The sequence below is a fragment of the Chlorocebus sabaeus genome, chromosome 25, assembly GCF_047675955.1.
Source record: "Chlorocebus sabaeus isolate Y175 chromosome 25, mChlSab1.0.hap1, whole genome shotgun sequence".
Taxonomy (NCBI): domain Eukaryota; kingdom Metazoa; phylum Chordata; class Mammalia; order Primates; family Cercopithecidae; genus Chlorocebus; species Chlorocebus sabaeus.
This window is the reverse complement of record NC_132928.1, coordinates 32,703,277-32,727,167: the sequence shown is the minus strand read 5'-3', so window position 1 is coordinate 32,727,167 and position 23,891 is coordinate 32,703,277. Positions and strand designations below refer to the sequence as shown.

At 37.3% G+C, this 23,891-nt stretch overlaps 1 protein-coding gene across 5 annotated transcripts in view; it reads left to right on the top strand.

The window, feature by feature from the left end:
• Positions 1 to 23,891, top strand: part of LOC103230383 (complement factor H-related protein 4) — a 120,742-nt gene that overhangs the window by 83,406 nt on the left and 13,445 nt on the right. Inside the window, exons 2-3 of one of the 5 annotated variants that reach the window (XM_037985776.2) lie at positions 19,896 to 20,090; positions 22,459 to 22,641. The exons of 2 other annotated variants lie outside the window; for them this stretch is intronic. In XM_037985776.2, coding sequence (XP_037841704.2) covers positions 19,896 to 20,090; positions 22,459 to 22,641 — 378 coding nt within the window. Of the gene's footprint in view, positions 1 to 19,892; positions 20,091 to 22,458; positions 22,642 to 23,891 lie in introns of all 5 variants that reach the window. 2 more of the 5 variants (XM_037985775.2, XM_037985778.2) reach the window with 2 other exon arrangements.

Below are 23,891 nucleotides of genomic sequence, written 5' to 3'. Positions count from 1 at the left end.
GCTGAGGAAGGAGAATCACTTGAACCTGGGAGGTGGAGATTGCAGTGAGTCAAGATCGCACTACTGAACTCCAGCCTTGGCAACAGAGCAAGACTGTCTCAATAAATAAATAAATAAAATTATTTCCTTTAGTTTATTTCCCTTTCTTCCTCGGACTAAATATCCTGCAACCATAAGAAAACGTAGGAGTATCTCAGGACGTTACACAAAGCAGGGAAGGTTAGATTTTCCAATACGGAGGAGACTCAGCAGAAAACTGTGCATCCATGGTTGAAGGGCTGGGTCGGAGAAGTTGTCATGAGTCACCCAACAAACCTCTAGGGCCAGTTCCGTAACTAGCAAGTGCTTCCTACAAAGTAAAGATGTCACTTCTCTGAATTTAGTCTTCTCATCTGCACACTAAAGCTGTCGTGCCACTAGCCTCCTTCCAGTTCTCTCTGATTTATGATTCAAACTTACAGATTTTTCTTTAGTTATATTCTTAAGATTTCATAACAAATATAATGTAAATATTAATTTCTATCATTGTTTCAGAATTATGAAGAACTTGATATAAAGAAACTTGTTTTGAAATTATAAAGAAACATAAATTGTATGCTATTTAAACTGTGTTGTTCAACATTCTCTATATATATGCATATATATATACATATACATATGGAATGTATAAATATATATGTATATTCGTGTGTGTGCCTATATTTTTATATCAATAATATATCTCACCTGATACATGAATTCTAACAAACAAAATGCCACAAAACACAACAAAATGTTTTATTTCTGGAGATAATTTGCTACATTTCAGATTTTTTCTCATGTTACAGTAATATTTATTTTCTCTCTTTTCCAAAAAACAGTCATTGCTAATGTGTGCACCCTGAACCGACAGCTTTAGCATAACTTGGTATAGAGTTAGATAAGCTCAGTTTAAGTTAATGCTGATAAAATTTCCAAAATTGCCAAAGAGACCATACTACGTAGGAGAAGTGGAGAAAGTGGAATGAGGTTATTCTTGTACTGTTAGCTGATTTGGGATCCATTAAGGATTTTAAGTGGAGAAATAAAATGACCAGATGAAGGGTCATTAATTTATACACAAGAAAATAGATTATAAAGGTGAGAAGTGAAGATAAGGAAACTAGTTATGGTTGCTGTAATCCCAGAAGAAAATGGTTGAGAGAAGCTGATATCAAAGATTATTGCCTGGTTTTTTTTGTGCCTGTTGTGTTTTTTTGTTTGTTTGTTTTGATAGAAAAATTGAATGAAAGGGAACACCACAAATTCAGAATTTCGGTTAAGTTTGAGAGAGGTAATGAGAATGATTAACATGAATTTCTCCCCCCAAAAAAATTCTGTCAATAATTACTATATTATGAATAAACAGAGCATGGGTTATTTTTGCAGCTGACTCAGAGAAAATAGCTGTCACAGCAAACCTATGTCTATATTGAAATTCATATATACATTTAAAGAATATTACTCTACCCTATTTATCTCAAGAGAACTAACCTTCAAATCAAGGAAAATCAGCAACATATTTTTAATTAAAATTTTAACTTCTTTCAAAAATACCTTTATTATTTATCTATTAAGAACAAATAAATCATTCATGAAGCATTCAAGTCAAAAAAGAATTTTTACTTTTGTGTTGGCAGATTTACCTAGTGGAAACAACATTTATATTTAGCTTTTAAAAGTAAATTCCACTGATACCAGATGAGGAAACATTGAACTAACAACACAATTAAGTGGAAGAAAATGAAGATATTCATTAATAAGCCTAATATTAATAGACAATGGTGGTACTGAAAGAAACATCTATCTCTTCTAGACTTCACAAGGAATGATGTTTTTCATTATCAATGAATTAATCTCAACTGCGTGGTTTGCCCACCAAATATCATATCTGTAATAGTGTATTGCACTCGCTCTACCACATTTTAAAATGATTGGTATCAAACTATCACGGCATGGAAGACAATATATAGATAGTTGAAGAGTTAAAGAAATTATAGCACAAGAAGCATGCAAAAAGGTACAGTTATAGCATTATGATGACTGTCGAGGTATTTCAAAGCACTTATGAAGGGGAGCAAGTTAGCTTTTGATGAAGACTGTCACAGTCAGTGAAGCAGGTAACAGTTTTATCCAACATCGAGTCAGAGGTCGAGTGACTTTCTAAAATGGTGACCTTTACAGATATTGCCATATGTTGTGGGGATGGCAGGGTAGAAGAGTTGATCTCTTCTGAGCCCTCCACATTTTAAGTTGTATGATTCAAAATTACACATACAAACCTTGTTTTAATTATACTCTATTTTTAAAACTGCAGTTATCTTTTGAGTTGATTTTATAATTTATTTTTCTTTTAATTTTTGACTTGAGCTCACAAGCAGGTCCTTGGAAAATATATTTCACTACACAATTGAGCGATCTTCACTTATAAGTACTGTTCAGAAAAAATGTTAGAAAGATATTAATGAACACAAGAAAATGATAACCCACATTCAATTTATGTTTGGCTGATAGTACGTGGAATACCATTGTTTGTCTTCAGATGTAAAAGGTTTACCAACACAAGAAGCAGATTTTCTTTTTATTTGGGAATAATTGTATTCTCAAATCTCAGTAGCTTAATAAACCAAAGTTTATGTCTTGTTCACACTTTGTTTTCAATGTAGCTTAGAAGGGAATTCTGTTTATTACAAGAATTCTAAGACTCAGGTGACACAGACCTAATCTCTCTATGTGCTTCCATGATAACTCTTAACAGTTGGGAAGAGAACACAAAAATTTCCCCAATGGCTTCTTAAAACCACCCCCCCATCTGAATATTAACTCTCATTTACACCTATTACATATTACAACACTCTCGGTTGAATTGCACCTGCTTAACTTCATTAATACATAAAAACTTTGCTCCATTCCCCCTTTTCAGTTGTTAATGTCACAGAATTGCTTCTTTACACATCATGTGCCCAAAATGTAATAATTCATTTAAATGCATTGTTTTCTTAAATCATGTAGAAAATGAAATGTGGAGTTATAAATCAAAGTTACAACAATAAAAGCTTTCAGGTTAATAATTGTTTTTCTAAACTTCACTGGTCTTTTAAATCATATAGAAAATAAAAAAAAAAATGGAAACAAAACCATTGTTACTGTAATGCTGGTCTTTTTAAATTGCTCATGTATTTACCTTTATTGAGGTCATTATTTCTTCCTTTACTGTCCAGTTACTGTCCAGTATTATTTCACTTTACCCTTCAGGACTCTATTAGACATTTCTTGAAAGATGGGTCTAGTGGTCTCAAACTCCCTCAGCTTTTGTTTATTTGGGAATGAATTAATTTCTCCTTCACTTTTGAAGGACACTTTTGACACATATGGGATTCTTATTTGAAAGACGTTTTTTCTTTTAGCATATTGAACATATTGGCCCAACACCTTCTGGCCTATAAGTTTCTGATGAGAAATCTGCTAATAATCTAACTAAGAAATACCTGTGAGAAATTGCTTCTCTCTTGCTTCATTCAAGACTCTCTGTGTCTTTGCTATTTAAAAGTTTGATTATCACCAAGTATAGTATCTCATTCCTGTAAAACCAGCACTTTGGAAATCTGAATGGGGAGAGTTGCTTAAAGCCAGCAGTTTGAGGCCAGCCTGGCTAGCATGGCAAAACCCTGTTTCTAAAACAACAACAACAAAAAGTCTTCAGGTATGGTGAAATGCACCTGTAGTCCCAGCTACTCAAGAGGCTGAAGTGAAAGGATCACTTGAGTCCAGGAGGTCGAGGCTACAGTGAGCAGTGATCACATCACTGCATTCCGGCCTGGGTGCCAGAGCATGACCCTGTCAAAAAAATAATAAAAAGTTATATTAAATTAAAAACTTACCCTGATATAGTAGAGCATGCCTGTAGTCCTACTATTGAAAAGGCGGAGGCAGTAGGATTGCTTTGGACTAGGAATTTGAGATTGCAGTGAGCTATGATCACATCACTGCACTCCTGCCTGGGTGACGGAGCAAGACCCTATCTCTACAAATTAAATAACTTAATTAAATTAAAGCTTGATTTTTTAAATTATACTTTAAGTTATAGGGTACATGTGCACAACGTGCAGGTTTGTTACATATGTATACATGTGCCATGTTGGTGTGTTGCACCCATTAACTCGTCATTGACATTAGGTGTATCTCCTAATGCTATCCCTCCCCGCTACCCCTCCCTACAATAGGACCTGGTGTGTGATGATCCCCTTCCTGTGTCCAAGTGATCTCATTGTTCAGTTCCCACCTATGCGTGAGAACCTATGGTATTTGGTTTTCTGTTCTTGTGATAGTTTGCTGAGAATGATGGTTTCCAGCTGCATCCATGTCCCTACAAAGGACACGAACTCATCTTTTTTTATGGCTGCATAGTATTCCATGGTGTATATGTGCCACATTTTCTTAATCCAGCCTGTCACTGATGGACATTTGGGTTGATTCCAAGTCTTTGCTATTGTGATTAGTGCTGCAATAAATATACGTGTGCATGTGTCTTTATAGCAGCATGACTTATAATCCTTTGGGTATATACCCAGTAATGGGATGGCTGGGTCGAATGGTATTTCTAGTTCTACATCCTTGAGGAATCGTCACACTGTTTTCCACAATGGTTGAACTAGTTTACAATCCCACCAACAGTGTAAAAGTGTTCCTATTTCTCCACATCCTCTCCAGCACCTGTTGTTTCCTGATATTTTAATGATTGCCATTCTAACTGGTGTCAGATGGCATCTCATTGTGGTTTTGATTTGCATTTCTCTGATGGCGAATTATGATGAGCATTTTTTCATGTGTCTGTTGGCTGTATGAATGTCTTCTTTTGAGAAGGGTCTGTTCATATCCTTTGCCCACTTTTTGATGGGGTTGTTTGTTTTTTTCTTGTAAATTTGATTGAGCTCTTTATAGGTTCTAGATATTAGCCCTTTGTCAGATGAGTAGATTGCAAAAATTTTCTCCCATTCTGTAGGTTGCCTGTTCACTCTGATGGTAGTTTCTTTTGCTGTGCAGAAGCTCTTTAGTTTAATTACACCCCATTTGTCAATTTTGGCCTTTGTTGCCGTTGCTTTTGGTGTTTTAGACATGAAGTCCTTGCCCATGCCTATGTCCTGAATGGTATTACCTAGGTTTTCTTCTAGGGTTTTTATGGTTTTAGTCTAACATTTAAGTCTCTAATCCATCTTGAATTAATTTTCGTGTAAGGAGTAAGGAAAGGATCCAATTTCAGCTTTCTACTTATGGCTAACCAATTTTCCCAGCACGATTTATTATATAGGGAATCTTTTCCCCATTTCTTGTTTTTGTCAGGTTTGTCAAAGATCAGATATTTAGAAAACCCTATTGTCTCAGCCCAAAATCTCCTTAAGCTGGTAAGAAACTTCAGCAAAGTCTCAGGATACAAAATCAATGTACAAAAATCACAAGCATTCTTATACACCAGTAACAGACAGAGAGCCAAATCATGAATGAACTCCTATTCACAATAGCTTCAAAGAGAATAAAATACCTAGGAATCCAACTTACAAGGGATGGAAAGGTCCTCTTCACAGAGAACTACAAACCACTGCTCAGTGAAATAAAAGAGGACACAAACAAATGGAAGAACATACCATGCTCATGGATAGGAAGAATCAATATTGTGAAAATGACCACACTGCCCAAGGTAATTTATAGATTCAATGCCATCCTCATTAAGCTACCAATGACTTTCTTCACAGAATTGGAAAAAACTGCTTTAAAGTTCATATGGAACCAGAAAAGACTCCACATTGCCAAGACAATCCTAAACCAAAAGAACAAAGCTGGAGGCATCACACTACCTGACTTCAAACTATACTACAAGGCTACAGTAACCGAAACAGCATGGTACTGGTACCAAAACAGAGATATAGAGCAATGGAACAAAACAGAGCCCTCAGAAATAATACCGCACATCTACAGCCATCTGATCTTTGACAAAATCTTGATTTTAATGTATCTTGATATCTATCTCTTTGAGTTCATTCTCATTAAGTTCATTAAGTTTATTGAAGGTCTCTATCAATGCCATTATTTCTTCAAACATTCTCTATTCATCTTTCTCTCTCTTCTCCTTCTGAAATCCACTTTGTGTATGTTGGTCGGCTTCCTGCTGTCCTGTGTTCCTTAGATTCTCTTCACGTTATACTTTAATCTCTTTTTCTGTTATTCAGATTCAATAATTTTGGTTTTCCTAAAATTGTTGATTCCTTTATCTGCCTGCTCTACTATGCGTCTGAATCTCTTTTTTGATCTTTTTCCTTTTCAATGATTGTACTTTGTGCCTTCAGAATTTCTTTTTGGTTCCTTTTCAGGCTTTCTATCCTTTATTCATATTTCCATTTTGATCATACATCATTTTCTTTCTTCACGTCTTTCTTTACTTCTTTCAGCATCTTTAATACAGTTATCTTAAAGTTTCTGTCTAATAGACCTACCATCAGAACTTTTTCAGGGAAACTTTCAGTTTATTTTTTTAATAGGCCATATTTTCCTATTTCTTTATATGACATAATTTTTTTGTTGAAAACTGAACATTTTAATTTAATAATGGGTAACAATGGGAATCAGATTCTCCTACATGTTTGCTGAGGTTCTTTCTGCATTGTTTTCATTTATTGTTTTTGTCTGAATGCTGTAGGCTATGTCTGTGTCAAGAATTAGACTGTAGTATAGACTTTAGGTTGTCTCCAGTGTTTTCCAAGCCTGCACTTTTTCCTAAGTGTTCATAGTCATTTTCTAATTTTCCCCATTCATGCGGTTACTTTTGAATATCCTAGCATATCTCCCCTTGGGCAAATTCACATCAGCCAAGGAGAGGGAATTGCAACAATGGAGAAAGCTGCAAAAACAATGGCCGCCTATCTTTCTCTCTGCATCTCTGTGATCAAAGAACCCAGCAATCAGATCACAAATCTCAAATATTTGAAGAATCGAGTTGTTTTCGACACTCTGACTCCCTGATGCTATGCGCAGGTTGCTCCAGAAATACACATACAGCTGCCTATCATGTGGCTAACGAGCGTGGTATGAACATATGCCACTGTGCTAGGAGCTAAAATCTACTGAATGTGAGTGCAACTTATGATCCAAGTCATCCCTAGAAGTTGTAGGCCTTCAATAGACTCCAAAAATAGTACAATTAGACAAATTCTGGCCATGCAACTGTAAAGGTGAGGAGTCAAATTCCAGGTGTTTCCTCCTCCGCCATCTTCCCAGATTTCTTTTTCTATATTTCTTACATTGCTTTCAGTAAATAGAATAACAAACTAATGAATTTAATCTTTATTATTATTATTATTATTATTATTATTATGCTTTAAGTTGTAGGGTACCTGTGCACAACGTGCAGATTTATTACATATGTATACATATACATGTGCTGTGTTGGTGTGCTGCACCCATTAACTCCTCATTTACATTAGGTATCAGACAAAAACACTACTAACTCCATCCATTGAGTTGTTCTGAGAAGAAAAGGCAGGACTCTGAATTCTGATGGAAAGGAACAGAAAGAAAAAAAGACCAAGGACTGAAGGACTGAATTGGTGAAAGCACCTTTCTCCTCCTCCTCCTCCTCCTCCTCCTCCTCCTCCTCCTCCTCCTCCTCCTCCTCCTCCTCCTCCTCCTTCTTCTTTTTCAGGTTCAATTACCAAAAAGAAATTTTATTGAAGTTTGGCATCACACACTTTACAATGAAAATCACTGTACAGGATGTTCTGTGTTTAAAATAACACCACCCATGTTGACAAGGCCAAGTCATTCACACTAAGGCCAAGTGAAAGTCATTCCCTAACAATGCTTTTTTCCCAAAAACACTGTATTATATTAGAAAGGTGTTTAGGCATTGTTTGGGTTGTAGTTCAGAAGGAAATGCTGAAAGATGCTTTCATAAAACTTATATTTGGGGAAATATTTTCATGAGCTGAAAAGAGCTTATAAATGGGAGGGTTCCCTGATTCCCCTCGCAGGACATGCAACAGGGGTGTCACCTGCTTTGTCGCCCCGCAGCTCAAACCCCTAGGAGCTGCTGGCAGACGGGCAGGTCCAGAGGCCGGCATAAGTGCTTTTGAGTTCTGGCCCCAGGGCAGAGTCTAGGGGTAGGTGTCTGACTACGGAAGCCCAGGTGGACGTGTGTTACCAAACTCAGATTTGCTGTCTGCAGACGGCTTGCATGTTAATCAGTTCAAAGGACCCTCTGCCTTATCTCAAGAGCCTGGGACCAGTGTATAGCCTTCTGTGTCCTGAGCCTTTGCCCTGTTCCGAAAGAATTGGATCACATGCGGGCTCAAAGAATGAGTGCAAGATTTTATTGAATGATGGAGGTGGCTCTCAGCAAGTTCGAAGGGGAGCCCGAAGTAGGGGATGGAGTGGGAAGGTAGTCTTCCCCTGGAGTTGGGCCATCCAGCGGCCAGATTTTTCTCCGACCTTCCCCAGCGGAACCCACCTCCCTGGCATCCAGACATCCCTCCTCTTCTCTCTCTGCCGCCGTGTTCCACAGTGATTAGTCTTGATGTTCAGCCGTCTAAGTGTGCCCGCTAAGGTGCTGGGTTTATATGGGGACCGGATGAGGAGCATGGAGGGCCAAAAGGCAACATTTTGGACAGGAAAACAGACATATCTGTCCTCATTTAAGGTTGGGATGGGGCCTTTGCTGGGGCACCGCCCTCTTCTACCCAGTATTTGCCTGTCTCCTTTCCTTATCAAAGACTCTCACTAAATCAACCAAAACTAAGATATGTGTACTCAAGGAGAAAAGCTGAAAGACTTCTGTGAAGAATACATGGATGGTTAACACTGGTAAGTCCTTACTCAGGCCTTCCTTCTTATTTGCATTTTTACTGTGTTTCTAGCAAGAATGTACTTTATTTTAATGGGTAGTCATTTCTACATAGTCCACACAGCCATTTTCTTTTCAGAAAAAAAAAAATATAATCCTCCTTATATTCAAAATGGTGTCTACACACCTGAAAGGGCAAAACACAGAATTGAAGATTTAATCATATGTAAGTGTATAGATGGCTTTTATCCTGCAACCCAGGGAACCAGGACAAATGCACTAGTAGTGGGTGGGTACCTACTTGCTCCAGGATGTAGCGGTAAGTTCCAGTCCATGTATTGACTTTACATTTAAAATCTGAAATTACTTTCTCTTAAATACAAAAAATAGGGGAAACAATAAATTTCAATATTTTAGTATATGGAGTTTTAAGAACTCTTTGTTTTCCAAAGTAGACAATTCTAAGTAGAATTTAAAACGATTTTTGTAAACTAAATTCTTTTTAATATTTGTCACTCAGAATTATACACATGTAAGTGTGTGTATGAATAGGTATGTCTCTACTGTTCCAATGTCCAAAATAATACACTGGGTGAGACAAGTACCCTCTAAAGCCTAGTATGTTAATTATGTATGGTTGTGTAACATATTTTGCTAAAAGCATATTTGCTTAAAACAACAAACCTTTATTTTCTCACAGATTTTGTGGGTCAGGCATTTGGGAGTGACTTTGCTGTTTAGTTCTGGGTCAGATTCTCTCCTGTGTAGCTGTCAAGGATGTTGGCCTGGGCTGTGTGACCTAACAACGTGGCTGGGCTGCAAGATCTGCTTCCAACATGGCTCACTCACACAGATGTTGGTAGGAGGCCCCAGTACCTTACCACATTGTCCCCTTCACAGGTTGCTTAAATGGCAACTAAATTTCTCCAGAGCTAAAGATTCAAGATAGAGAGAGTGAGGAGGAAGAGGAAGCCTTCATGTCATTTATCACCAAGTTACACACTCTCACCTGAGCCATATTTATTCTTCAGAAATGAGTCACTAAGTCCAGCACACAACAAGTGGAAGAGAATTAGACTCCACTATTTTGAGGAAGGAGTATTGAAGAATTTGCGGAATTTCCACAAATCATCAAAGGTAGCAAAAGGTCTCTCACGTCAATACGGTGTTTTATTTCTATGATGGTTCTTTTGCCTTTTTGGGGGTTTTTTCCTGTCTCTACAAACATATTCTTTTTTTCTATCTTGAAGTGCATTGTAAAGGGAACCATACTTAAAGTGGATAGTCCATGACAGAAAAATGTTCTTTTCTCTTCTTTTTAAAACCTTGTTTTGTTGCCCAGGCTGGAGTGCCCAGGCTGGAGTGCAGCAGCACAGTATACGTTGCCCAGGCTGGAGTGCAGCAGCACAGTATACGTCACTGTAATCTCGACCTCCTTGGCTCAAACGATCTTCCCACTGCAATCTCCTAAGCAGCTGGGAATATAGGCATGTGTCACCATGCCCAGTTAATGTTTTATTTTTATTTTATAGACACAAGGTCTTTCTATGATGCCTAGGTTGATCTCAAACTCCTGGCCTCAAGCGGTCCTTGCACCTTGGCCTCCCAAGGTGTTAGGATTATCGTGCCCAAGCCCAGATGAATTGCCAAAAGCATGAGCTCTTAAGAGAGGTAGCTATTGTAACTGTGAAATCAATTTCAATGTGCATAAAAACTGTAAGGAAAATATGTAATTATTCTATAGTTGGCTTATGAAAATCCTAGATCAGCCCAAATGCTTCTGGACCAACTGAATCCCAGTTATATCTGGTTTTCTGCAAAAGTATTTTACAAATGACCTTCTGAAATTTGTGTGGAAAAGATGGAGAAACTGACTGGTTTGATGATTTATCAAGTAGTTTGTAGTTTTATTAAATATGTTTTTCCTGATTCTCAGTTACAGCGTTTTATTCTCAGGCTTTATTACTCTTTTGTGTCTGCCCATAGTTTAATGATGTAGGAGAAATGCAGTATAAATTCACAAACAAAATGCTACAGCAAATGGTGATAGTGAATCTGCATTAGTATAGATTCATGATTCCAGAAGAATCCTATGTGCAAAGCTAAATCCAATAAAATTAAATTGAATAGTGGTAACTGTAAGATCCTGGTCCTGGGTCAAAGGAATCAGCTGTACTGGTACAAAGAGATTAGCAACCACTATAAAAATCAGTGAGCATTTTAATCAATATTAAGGTCAGTTTGAGTTAACATTGTGATAGAACCATCATAACTGCTTATGAGTCTACAACTTACATTGGTAGAAGATTAAGAAATAGAATGAAGCTGCTCTAAGTTCTGCTAACTTCAATGCCAATTAGATCATTGGTGGAATTTTTTTTTTCTTTAGAGAACTACCATGTGAAAAAGATAAAAGTGTTCTAAATTTGCTCAGTAAAAAAGAAAAGTCACAAAGTGGCTCAAGCTTGTGGAATTAATGATAATGATAGCTACTTTTAATTATAATTCCTTTTTGATTTTTTTGAAAAGAAATCTCAGCAGACTATGTTACTTACATTCTATGAAACACCATCATGAGATAGATAACTATACTTGTTCTGAAATCAGAAAACTAAAGATTAAATCTCTGCTCTACCATTTAATGGAAAATTTAATTGAGTTTCTCAAGGCTCACTTCCTGCAAATCCAAAGACTCAAGCTTATCCAAGGTGGAATTAGTCTTTTATTATTAGTAGTAGTAGTAGTATTATTATTATACTTTAAGTTCTAGGGTGCATGTGCATAATGTGCAGATTTGTTACATATGTATACTGGTGCCATGTTGGTGTGCTGCACCCATCAACTCGTCAGCACCCATCAACTCGTCAGCACCCATCAACTCGTCATTTACATCAGGTATAACTCCCAATGCAATCCCTCCCCCCTCCCCCCTCCCCGTGATAGGCCCCAGTGTGTGATGTTCCCCTTCCCAAGTCCAAGTGATCTCATTGTTCAGTTCCCACCTATGAGTGAGAACATGCGGTGTTTGGTTTTCTGTTCTTGCGATAGTTTGCTGAGAATGATGGTTTCCAGCTGCATCCATGTCCCTACAAAGGACACAAACTCATCCTTTTTTATGGCTGCATAGTATTCCATGGTGTATATGTGCCCATTTTGTTAATCCAGTCTGTCACTGATGGACATTTGGGTTGATTCCAAGTCTTTGCTATTGTGAATAGTGCCGCAATAAACATACGTGTGCATGTGTCTTTATAGCAGAATGATTTATAATCCTTTGGGTATATACTCAGTAATAGGATGGTTGGGTCATATGGTACTTCTAGTTCTAGATCCTTGAGGAATCGCCATATTGTTTACCATAATGGTTGAACTAGTTTACAATCCCACCAACAGTGTAAAAGTGTTCCTATTTCTCCACATCCTCTCCAGCACCTGTTGTTTCCTGACTTTTTAATGATTGCCGTTCTAACTGGTGTGAGATGGTATCTCATTGTGGTTTTGATTTGCATTTCTCTGATGGCCAGTGATGATGAGCATTTTTTCATGTGTCTGTTGGCTGTGTGAATGTCCTCTTTTGAGAAGGGTCTGTTCATATCCTTTGCCCACTTTTTGATGGGCTTGTTTGTTTTTTTCTTGTAAATTTGTTTGAGTTCTTTGTAGGTTCTGGATATTAGCCCTTTGTCTGATGAGTAGATTGCAAAAATTTTCTCCCTTTCTGTAGGTTGCCTGTTCACTCTGATGGTAGTTTATTTTGCTGTGCAGAAGCTCTTTAGTTTAATGAGATCCCATTTGCCAATTTTGGCTTTTGTTGCTGTTACTTTTGGTATTTTAGACATGAAGTCCTTGCCCATGCCTATGTCCTGAATGGTATTACCTAGGTTTTCTTCTAGGGTTTTTATGGCATTAGGTCTAACATTTAAGTCTCTAATCTATCTTGAATTAATTTTCATGTAAGGAGTAAGGAAAGGATCCAGTTTCAGCTTTCTACTTATGGCTAGCCAATTTTCCCAGCACATTTATTAAATGGGGAATCCTTTCCCCATTTCTTATTTTTCTCAGGTTTGTCAAAGATCAGATGACTGGAGATGTGTGGTATTATTTCTGAGGACTCTGTTCTGTTCCATTGGTCTATATCTCTGTTTTGGTACCAGTACCATGCTGTTTGGTTACAGTAGCCTTGTAGTACAGTTTGAAGTTAGGTAGCGTGATGCCTCCAGCTTTGTTCTTTTGACTTAGGATTGTCTTGGAGATGCGGACTCTTTTTTGGTTCCATATGAACTTTAAAGCAGTTTTTTCCATTTCTGTGAAGAAATTCATTGGTATCTTGATGGGGATGGCATTGAATCTATAAATTACCTTGGGCAGTATGGCCATTTTCACGATATTGATTCTTCCTATCCATGAGCATGGTATGTTCTTCCATTTGTTTATGTCCTCTTTTATTTCACTGAGCAGTGGTTTGTAGTTCTCCTTGAAGAGGTCCTTTCCATCCCTTGTAAGTTGGATTCCTAGGTATTTTATTCTCTTTGAAGCAATTGTGAATGGAATTTCATTCATGATTTGGCTCTCTATTTGTGTTACTGGTGTATAAGAATGCTTGCGATTTTTGCACATTAATTTTGTATCCTGAGACTTTGCTGAAGTTTCTTATCAGCTTAAGGAGATTTCGGGCTGAGACAATGGGGTTTTCTAGATATACAATCATGTCATCTGCAAACAGGACAATTTGACTTCTTCTTTTCCTAACTGAATACCCTTGATTTCTTTCTCTTGCCTGATTGCCCTAGCCAGAACTTCCAACACTATGTTGAATAGGAGTGGTGAGAGAGGGCATCCCTGTCTTGTGCCAGTTTTCAAAAGGAATGCTTCCAGTTTTTTCCCGTTCAGTATGATATTGGCTGTGGGTTTGTCATAAATAGCTCTTATGATTTTGAGGTACGTTCCATCAATACCGAATTTATTGAGTGTTTTTAGCATGAAGGGCTGTTGAATTTTGTCAAAGGCCTTTCTGCACCTATTGAGATAATCATGTGGTTTTTGTCTTTGTTTCTGTTTATATGCTGGATTACATTTATTGATTTGCGTATGTTGAACCAGCCTTGCATCCCAGGGATGAAGCCCACTTGATCATGGTGGATAAGTTTTTTGATGTGCTGTTGGATCCAGTTTGCCAGTATTTTACTGAGGATGTTTGCATCGATGTTCATCAGGGATATTGGTCTAAAATTCTCTTTTTTTTGTTGTGTCTCTGCCAGGCTATGGTATCAGGATGATGTTGGCCTCATAAAATGAGTTAGGGAGGATTCCCTCTTTTTCTATTGATTGGAATAGTTTCAGAAGCAATGGTACCAGCTCCTCCTTGTACCTCTGGTAGAATTCAGCTGTGAATCCATCTGTTCCTGTACTTTTTTTGGTTGGTAGGCTATTAATTATTGCCTCAATTTCAGAGCCTGCTATTGGTCTATTCAGGGATTCAACTTCTTCCTGGTTTAGTCTTGGAAGAGTGTAAGTGTCCAGGAAATTATCCATTTCTTCTAGATTTTCTAGTTTATTTGCGTAGAGGTGTTTATAGTATTCTCTTATGTTAGTTTGTATTTCTGTGGGGTCGGTGGTGATATCCCCTTTATCATTTTTTATTGCATCTATTTGATTCTTCTCTCTTTTCTTCTTTATTAGTCTTGCTAGCAGTCTATCCATTTTGTTTCTCTTTTCAGAAAACCAGATCCTGGATTCATTGATTTTTTGGAGGGTTTTTTGTGTCTCTATCTCCTTCAGTTCTGCTCTGATCTTAGTTATTTCTTGCGTTCTGCTAGTTTTGAATGTGTTTGCTCTTGCTTCTCTAGTTCTTTTAATTATGATGTTAGAGTGTCAATTTTAGATCTTTCCAGCTTTGTCTTGTGGGCATTTAGTGCTATAAATTTCCCTCTACACACTGCTTTAAATGTGTCCCAGAGATTCTGGTATGTTGTATCTTCATTCTCATTGGTTTCAAAGAACATCTTTATTTCTGCCTTCGTTTCGTTATATACCCAGTAGTCATTCAGGAGCAGGTTATTCAGTTTCCATGTAGTTGAGCGGTTTTGATTGAGTTTCTTAGTCGTGAGTTCTAGTTTGATTGCACTGTAGTCTGAGAGACAGTTTGTTATAATTTCTGTTTGTTTACATTTGCTGAGGAGTGCTTTACTTCCAATTATGTGGTCAATTTTGGAATAAGTGTGATGTGGTGCTAAGAAGAATGTATATTCTGTTGATTTGGGGTGGAGAGTTCTGTAGATGTCTATTAGGTCTGCTTGCTGCAGAGATGAGTTCAATTCCTGGATATCCTTGTTAACTTTCTGTCTCTTTGATTTGTCTAATGTTGACAGTGGGGTGTTGAAGTCTCCCATTATTATTGTATTGGAGTCTAAGTCTCTCTGTAAGTCTCTAAGGACTTGCTTTATGAATCTGGGTGCTCCTGTATTGGGTGCATATATATTTAGGATAGTTAGCTCTTCCTGTTGAATTGATCCCTTTACCATTATGTAATGGCCTTCTTTGTCTCTTTTGATCTTTGATGGTTTAAAGTCTGTTTCATCAGAGACTAGTATTGGAACCCCTGCTTTTTTTTGTTCTCCATTTGCTTGGTAGATCTTCCTCCATCCCTTTATTTTGAGCCTATGTATGTCTCTGCATGTGAGATGGGTCTCCTGAATACAGCAGACTGATGGGTCTTGACTCTTTATCCAGTTTGCCAGTCTGTGTCTTTTAATTGGAGCATTTAGTCCACTTTCATTTAAGGTTAATATTGTTATGTGTGAACTTGATCCTGCCATTATGATATTAACAGGTTATTTTGCTTGTTAGTTGATGCAGTTTCTTCCTAGCCTCGATGGTCTTTACATTTTGGCATGTTTTTGCAATGGCTGGTACTGGTTGTTCCTTTCCATGATTAGTGCTTCCTTCAGGGTCTCTTGTAAGGCAGGCCTGGTGGTGACAAAATCTCTAAGCATTTGCTTGTCTGTAAAGGATTTTATTTTTCCTTCACTTATGAAACTTAGTTTGGCTGGATAGGAAATTCTGGGTTGAAAATTCTTTTCTTTAAGAATGTTGAATATTGGCCCCCACTCTCTTCTGGCTTGTAGAGTTTCTGCTGAGAGATCTGCTGTTAGTCTGATGGGCTTCCCTTTGTGGGTAACCCGACCTTTCTCTCTGGCTGCCCTTAAGATTTTTTCCTTCATTTCAACTTTGGTGAATCTGGCAATTATGTGTCTTGGAGTTGCTCTTCTCGAGGAGTATCTTTGTGGCGTTCTCTGTATTTCCTGAATTTGAATGTTGGCCTGCCCTACTAGGTTGGGGAAGTTCTCCTGGATGATATCCTGAAGAGTGTTTTCCAACTTGCTTCTATTTTCCCCCTCACTTTCAGGCACCCCAATCAGACGTAGATTTGGTCTTTTTACATAATCCCATACTTCTTGCAGGCTTTGTTCATTTCTTTTTCTTCTTTTTTCTTTAGATTTCTCTTCTCGCTTCATTTCATTCATTTGATCCTCGATCGCTGATAATCTTTCTTCCAGTTGATTGAGTCGGTTACCGAAGCTTGTGCATTTGTCACGTATTTCTCGTGTCATGGTTTTCATCTCTGTCCGTTCATTTATGGCCTTCTCTGCATGAATTATTCTGGTTATCAATTCTTCCACTCTTTTTTCAAGATTTTTAGTTTCTTTGCACTGAGTACGTAATTCCTCCTTTAGCTCTGAGAAGTTTGATGGACTGAAGCCTTCTTCTCTCATCTTGTCAAAGTCATTCTCCGTCCAGCTTTGATCTGTTGCTGGCGATGAGCTGTGTTCCTTTCGAGGGGGAGATGCGCTCTTATTTTTTGAATTTCCAGCTTTTCTGCCCTGCTTTTTCCCCATCTTTGTGGTTTTATCTGCCTCTGGTCTTTGTTGATGGTGTCGTACTGATGGAGTTTTGGTGTCGGTGTCCTTCCTGTTTGTTAGTTTTCCTTCTAACAGTCAGGACCCTCAGCTGTAGGTCTGTTGGAGATTGCTTGAGGTCCACTGCAGACCCTGTTTGCCTGGGTGTCAGCAGCATAGGCTGCAGAAGATAGAATACTGCTGAACAGCGAGTGTACCTGTCTGATTCTTGCTTTGGAAGCTTCCTCTCAGGGGTGTACTCCACCATGTGAGGTGTGGGGTGTCGGTCTGCCCCTAGTGGAGGATGTCTCCCAGTTAGGCTACTCAGGGGTCAGGGACCCACTTGAGCAGGCAGTCTGTCCGTTCTCAGATCTCAACGTCTGTGTGGGGAGATCCACCGCTCTCTTCAAAGCTGTCAGACAGAGTCGCTTGCATCTGCAGAGGTTTCTTCTGCTTTTTGTTATTGTTGTTGTTTAGCTGTGCCCTGTCCCCAGAGGTGGAGTCTACAGAGACTGGCAGGCCTCCTTGAACTGCTGTGAGCTCGACCCAGTTCGATCTTCCCAGGACTTTGTTTACCTACTTAAGCCTCAGCAATGGCAGATGCCCCTCCCCCAGCCTCGCTGCTGCCTTGCGCTTAGATCGCAGACTGCTGTGCTAGCAATGAGGAAGGCTCCTTGGGCATGGGACCCTCCTGGCCAGGTGTGGGATATAATCTCCTGGTGTGCCCATTTGCTTAAAGTGCAGTATTGGGGTGGGAGTTACCCGATTTTCCAGGTGTTGTGTGTCTCAGTTCCCCTGGCTAGGAAAAGGGATTCCCTTCCCCCTTGCGCTTCCCAGGTGAGGCGATGCCTCGCCCTGCTTCAGCACTCGCTGGTCGGGCTGCAACAGCTGACCAGCACCGATTGTCCGGTACTCCCCAGTGAGACAAACTCAGTACCTCAGTTGATAATGCAGAAATCACCTGTCTTCTGTGTCACTCGCGCTGGGAGCTGGAGACTGGAGCTGTTCCTATTCGGCCATCTTGCTCCGCCTGCTGGAATTAGTCTTAAATGACCTATGCCAATGTATCATAATGTATCATGGTGAAATTCGCAAAGTTCAAAAGTAAAGAGAAAATAATACAAATCTCCAAACAGTGGTGGGGGGAAAACAGCATAATGTAACATAGAAGGAATGAAACTAAACGAGCATTTTGAGCTCAACTTTGGAAGGTTCAAAAAATGAGGGGCAAAATCTATCAACAATGAGAGATATGGATATAGGCCAAGAAACTATACAAAGACAAGGTATTGTTCCCAGGTCTTTGTTAAATACATTTACAACATGCAAGGATTCAAAGTTACAATCTGCAAAAACTAATCTATAGAAATCGCTTGAAAAATTTTTCTAATTAAACAAAAAGAAATAGATTGATGAATGCAAGATGTGTTAAAGACAAATTATTCATCTGACCCTTGTTAAATATGACAAGACAGATTTTATCTGGCTATTGCAATAGGGGGAAGAGGTTGAGCTCAGCTTCAAAAACAGCACAACTGAGGATTTATACCCTAAAATCAGAGTAATTGAAATGCTATTTATAAGCAATGAAACTGAATGAATATTTGAACTTCCACATTGGAAGTTTCAAAAATGTGGCAGAAAAAAAAAAAGAAAAAAAAAAAGGTGATGAGAAATATGGACTGTAGGCCAAGAATCTATACCTAGAGAAGTTACTCACATATCATTTAAATAAAGGTGCTTAAGAGATGCAAGAAGTCAGCATTTATAATCCACATAACAAGACTGTAGAAACTGCCTGAGAATCTCTCTAATGAAAAAATAAGAAAGAAAGACAATAAACCAGTGGACTAAAGAATAATGGAGATCATAAACAATATTGTGTGTGTGTGTATGTGTGTGTGTGGTGCATATGTTGGAATCTTTTATGTGTAGTATAAGGTTTCTTGAACAATGATCACATTTCATAGAAAAACTGAATACTATTCTAGTATTACAAGTAGTAGATTATCTCTGAATCATCCCATGGGAGTGGAAACTTTTTTTGGAAACATCAAGTATAAGCCTTATGATGACATAGGCTTAAACTTATATGTCAAATATTCAATATACACAAATTCCTCAATAAACTGTAATTATAGTATGCTAAAAATATTTTACATCCTAGCACTTTGGGAGGCCGAGACGGGCAGATCACAAAGTCAGGAGATCGAGACCATCCTGGCTAATCCGGTGAAACCCCGTCTCTACTAAAAATACAAAAAAAACTAGCCAGGCGAGGTGGCGGGCGCCTGTTGTCCCAGCTGCTCGGGAGGCTGAGGAAGGAGAATGGCATAAACCCGGGAAGTGGAGCTTGCAGTGAGCTGAGATCTGGCCACTGCACTCCAGCCTGGGTGACAGAGAGAGCTTGCAGTGAGCTGAGATCTGGACACTGCACTCCAGCCTGGGTGACAGAGCGAGACACCGTCTCAAAAAAAAAAAAATTACATAAAACATTAAAAACATCTTACTTTCTAATCGACATTAAAAATAAATAAAAATGCTTATTATATTCTTAGATATTTAGATATTAAGAAATATTCGTAGTTCATTTTCCTAGTTAAATAAAGAATAGAAATCTTGTCTTAATAACTGGTTTGAGACATGAATTAGCAATATTATTTTGTTGTGTTATGTGATCAATGAGAAATCTCTATGTTTCCCTGTAGTTTTTACATTCCTTCCAGTCAATTTTTTACAATCCCCCAAAAACTACTATCTCCCACTATAGAGTTGGTCTGAGAAGAAAAGGCAGGGCTCTGATTTCTAACGGAATGGAACAGAAAGGAAAAGAAGACATGAGCTGAATGGTAAAATAAGCGTCTTCATCTCTCAACCAGGAAGCTCACTAATCAACCAGGACTAGAAGATCTGTACTCATGGAGAGTACATTAAATAGGTCTGCAGTTTTCTTCAATCTTCATTAGCAAACAGCTCTTCACATATCTAGATCATTGGAATTCTGTAACTTTTCTTGCCCTAAAACCCCTAATTCAATGAGTGTAATTATGCTTAGAAGAGAAAATAATTCATTGATCAAAAATGTCATCTGTTGTATGATTATCCATTATAGTAAAACATAATTTATACTGTTTTTTGTTTTTTATTACAAGAAGTGAAACCTTGCAATTTTCCAGAAATTCAACATGGAGGTCTGTATTATGAGAGTAAGCGTAGACCATACTTTCCAGTAGCTGCAGGAAAATCTTACTCCTATTACTGTGATGCAAATTTTGTGACTCCTTCAGGAAGTTACTGGGATTACATTCATTGCACACAAGATGGGTGGTCGCCTACAGTCCCATGCCTCAGTAAGTAAACCTCTTTACAATATGTGCATAAAACTTGAAAAGAGTGAGAGAAAAGCAAATAAACGATTATATTGTCTTATGTAACAGAAATAGGACCAAAGGAAGAGTTATTCAAGCAAAAAGACCAAAATGGATCTTTTCTATTATGAGATCTTCATGAAAATTACATGAGAAATAAATGTAGGAACTTTAGGAGAATACCTATATAATTTAAATATATTTTATCATAAAAACTACGGTTAAATAACATTGAATACTGACTTTTTTGTACAAACACTTAGTACTAGGTTTAATTTTTCTTGAGTTATCCATTAGTTTTGAGTATTGATGCAGTGTTATTTAAATATTCTAAAAGTTATTTTAATATAGCATTTTGATCAAATTCATGTCTCTAATTTACCTTTAAATCATTTTATGGTCCTTAGGACAATGTATTTTCAATTATTTGGAGAATGGATATAATAAAAAATATGGAAGAACGTATTTAGAGCTGGTCTCCTCCCAGATGCATTGGTGTCAGTTAGTCCACTTGTTTGAGATCCCAGTATGTCCATAACTGCCTAAGATCTAGACATTTAACTGGAAAATTTCGTATATCAACTCTCAAGCTGAATTTATGTCTTTTTATTTTAAAACAAAAGCCTATCTAGTTCCCAGTTCCAAATATATCTGAACACCTTTATAAGTTCTGGATAATTAGTGGATTCTGTCATTTAATAGGGTCAAGTAACAACAGAAATATAAGTCAGTGGCCAGGTGCGGTGGCTCACTCCTGTAAACCCAGCACTACAGGAGGCAAAGATGGGCAGATCACTTTAGGTAAGGAGCTCAAGACCAGCCTGGCCAACACAGTGAAACCCCATCTCTACTAAAAATACAAAAATTAGCCAGATGCGGTGGCACAAGCCTGTAATCCCAGCTATCCAGGAGGTTGAGGCTGAAGAATGGCTTGAACCAGGGAGGCGTAGGTTGCAGTGAGCCTAGATTGGACCACTGCACTCCAGACTCGGTGAGAGGGCAAGACTCCATCTCAAAAAAAAAAAAAAAAATATATATATATATATATATGTATATACACACACATATATACACACAAACATATATATGTTATGAAGATCACAAAATACATTAAATACACATTAAAGTAACACTGCTTCAGTGTTTATATCAAAGTGAATGCATTGATTTAAGTAGATTATAAAATTATAACATTAATTAAAAAATACAATGCTTGCCCAAAGGTCACTTGTACGTCTCTCACATGCTTTAAATTAAAACTTATATTCAGTTATAGCTGACTTTCACCTTTTAGGTAAAGGGGTCTCTGAAAGTTTTTTGTGTGTATTATTTGCAATTTATAAAACATTCCATTACAGAAACTATATGATAATTAGGATACAATAGGAATGAAGGGGAATGGGAATCTTCTTGCACATTCATAGGAGCACTGTCCTCAACAACAGTGTAAGCCTCTAAAAGAAAAGTCCCTTTGTCTCCTGCTATCGGCACCAACTCTGTTATTAATTCACTTAACAAATATTGTTGTGTGTCGAGCACCTTTACAGGTATTGAAAATAAAATTGTTAACAAGAGAAACTGAACACTGTAGTTTAGAGGCTGGAGGAGATTAATAGGAAAGTAGGCAAGAATAGATCAGAAAACTCATGATTATGACAAATGCTATATTATAAATATGTATCATCTTTAACATGATTTCTTTTCCTTTCAGATAGTAAAATTGGTCCACAGTGATAATATATAAAGAACATATACATTACTAGTATACTAGAACTTATTTTTATTATCTTGCTTGTTTGTTTTTTTCCTGCTTACATTTCCACATTTCTCTCAAACACCATGTCTAGGTGGGTTTAAGACCCACTTAAGATGACAACCATTTTAAATTCCTGGAGATTAAAGATTTTCAAATTTATTTTTTTGTCTATGGTAGTAGTGTTCACTGTATCTTTGCCTGGGAAATGGCATTTGACTATATGAGGTCTAAGATCTCTTAACAGCATCAAAAAGATTCAGGTTATTGCAAAGCAGCCAGAAATTCTTCCAAAAATTTGAGGGAGTTCAGAGTCTGCAAGATCTGCATTCCTCCTCAAGGCCTGCCAGAGCTCTGTTGACAGTCTCAAGGATTCTTTGCTTTTATTCTGCCTTTCCCTGTGTTTTCACTATTTTCTTTCAAAATTCATGGTTTATTTTAGGAACATGGATGTCTAGGAAAATTCCAGTTTTGCTGTTTTAAATTCCTTAATAAATGTTTCATTGTTTTACCGTATTGCCATGTTTTTACTTATTCCCTTCTATAAAAGAAATATTCAACAAATATTTACTTTTTTCTCTACTTTTTCTATTTTAGGAACATGCTCAAAATCAGATATAGAAGTTGAAAATGGATTTATTTCTGAATCTTCTTCTATTTATGTTTTAAATAAAGAAATACAATATAAATGTAAGCCAGGATATGCAACAGCAGATGGAAATTCTTCAGGATCAATTACATGTTTGCAAAATGGATGGTCAACACAACCAATTTGCATTAGTAAGTGATTTACATATTCCCATTCAGTTTCTGTCAACTTCGTTCCTCTCTTTGAGATGATAGTGTTTTACTTAAAAACATAGAAAACACTTTTAGGAGTAAAGAGATATAAACACTTCTAATATCATTTAACATTCTGGGCCAAACTAAGCCTTTTTTGCCTTTTTAGAGTAATGGCTACTTGGGAAGATGATCATTCCATCTCTTTCAATTCAATTTGCCTTTGCATAAAAGCAATCTTATAATGTACAGACTAGTAAGGCAGCTGCATGGGACTCTCAGCAAAATGTAATAGTTGTCAATAAAAACTTTGTTCTTTTCCCTTTCTTCGTATTTCAAAATTATCAAATGCTTGTATTGTATTCCTTGCTCACACTCAGCAAAGATGTACATGTCGGGGAAGGGATGAGTGCTTAATTCTGAGTTTCTGCTAGCATCAGGAGAATGAGACCTTAATAATTCGTATCAATGATGCAACTGAGGAGAACCAACTCAGAAAATTATTTCCAGCTTATAGTCTAGTACAGAGAAAACAAGTAAAGGAAAAGGGTAAGTGGGTGGGCTGAATGTTTACAAACCTCATACTTGGCAATGGATTCCTTACAACTAAAGTTCTCTAAAACATTCCCAACTTGTAATTACTTATTATTAAAGAGATTGCATAATGAACAATGGAAATCTTGCAGTGACAAAAGTTGATCTTTTTTGTCTTTTCTCTGTAGACATTCACAAAGATTTTTAAAGATAAATTATTTAATTTATTTTTAACACACATATTGATATATAATTTACATAGTGAAAAATCCACTTCATTTTCAAGTCTACAATTCAACTATTTTTAGCCATGAGATGAAATGGAAGGGACTACTGATACATAACAGAGCATGGATGAATCTCAAAAGTATTAAGTTAAGTGAAAAAAAGAAAGGATACAATTAGAAAGTGATTATCTCAAAGTTACTCTGAGGTTTGGGAGCTATAAAATATCAATTCCTACATTTCTAGACTACTGTTTTCATTTTCTATGCTTATCATGGGCTCTGTGTAAAGAAAAGCTGTATACTTCAATCTAATTTGACTCAGCTTTGATAAATGATCTACTATAAGACTTGTAAAATAAAAGATAAGATGCTTTATATATTTTTGTAGAACCTATTATCCAATGAATATAATTTTAATACAACTTATACACCAATACTGTCAGTAAATTGTGTACATAAATATGTATATTAACTTTTAAATTCACAAAA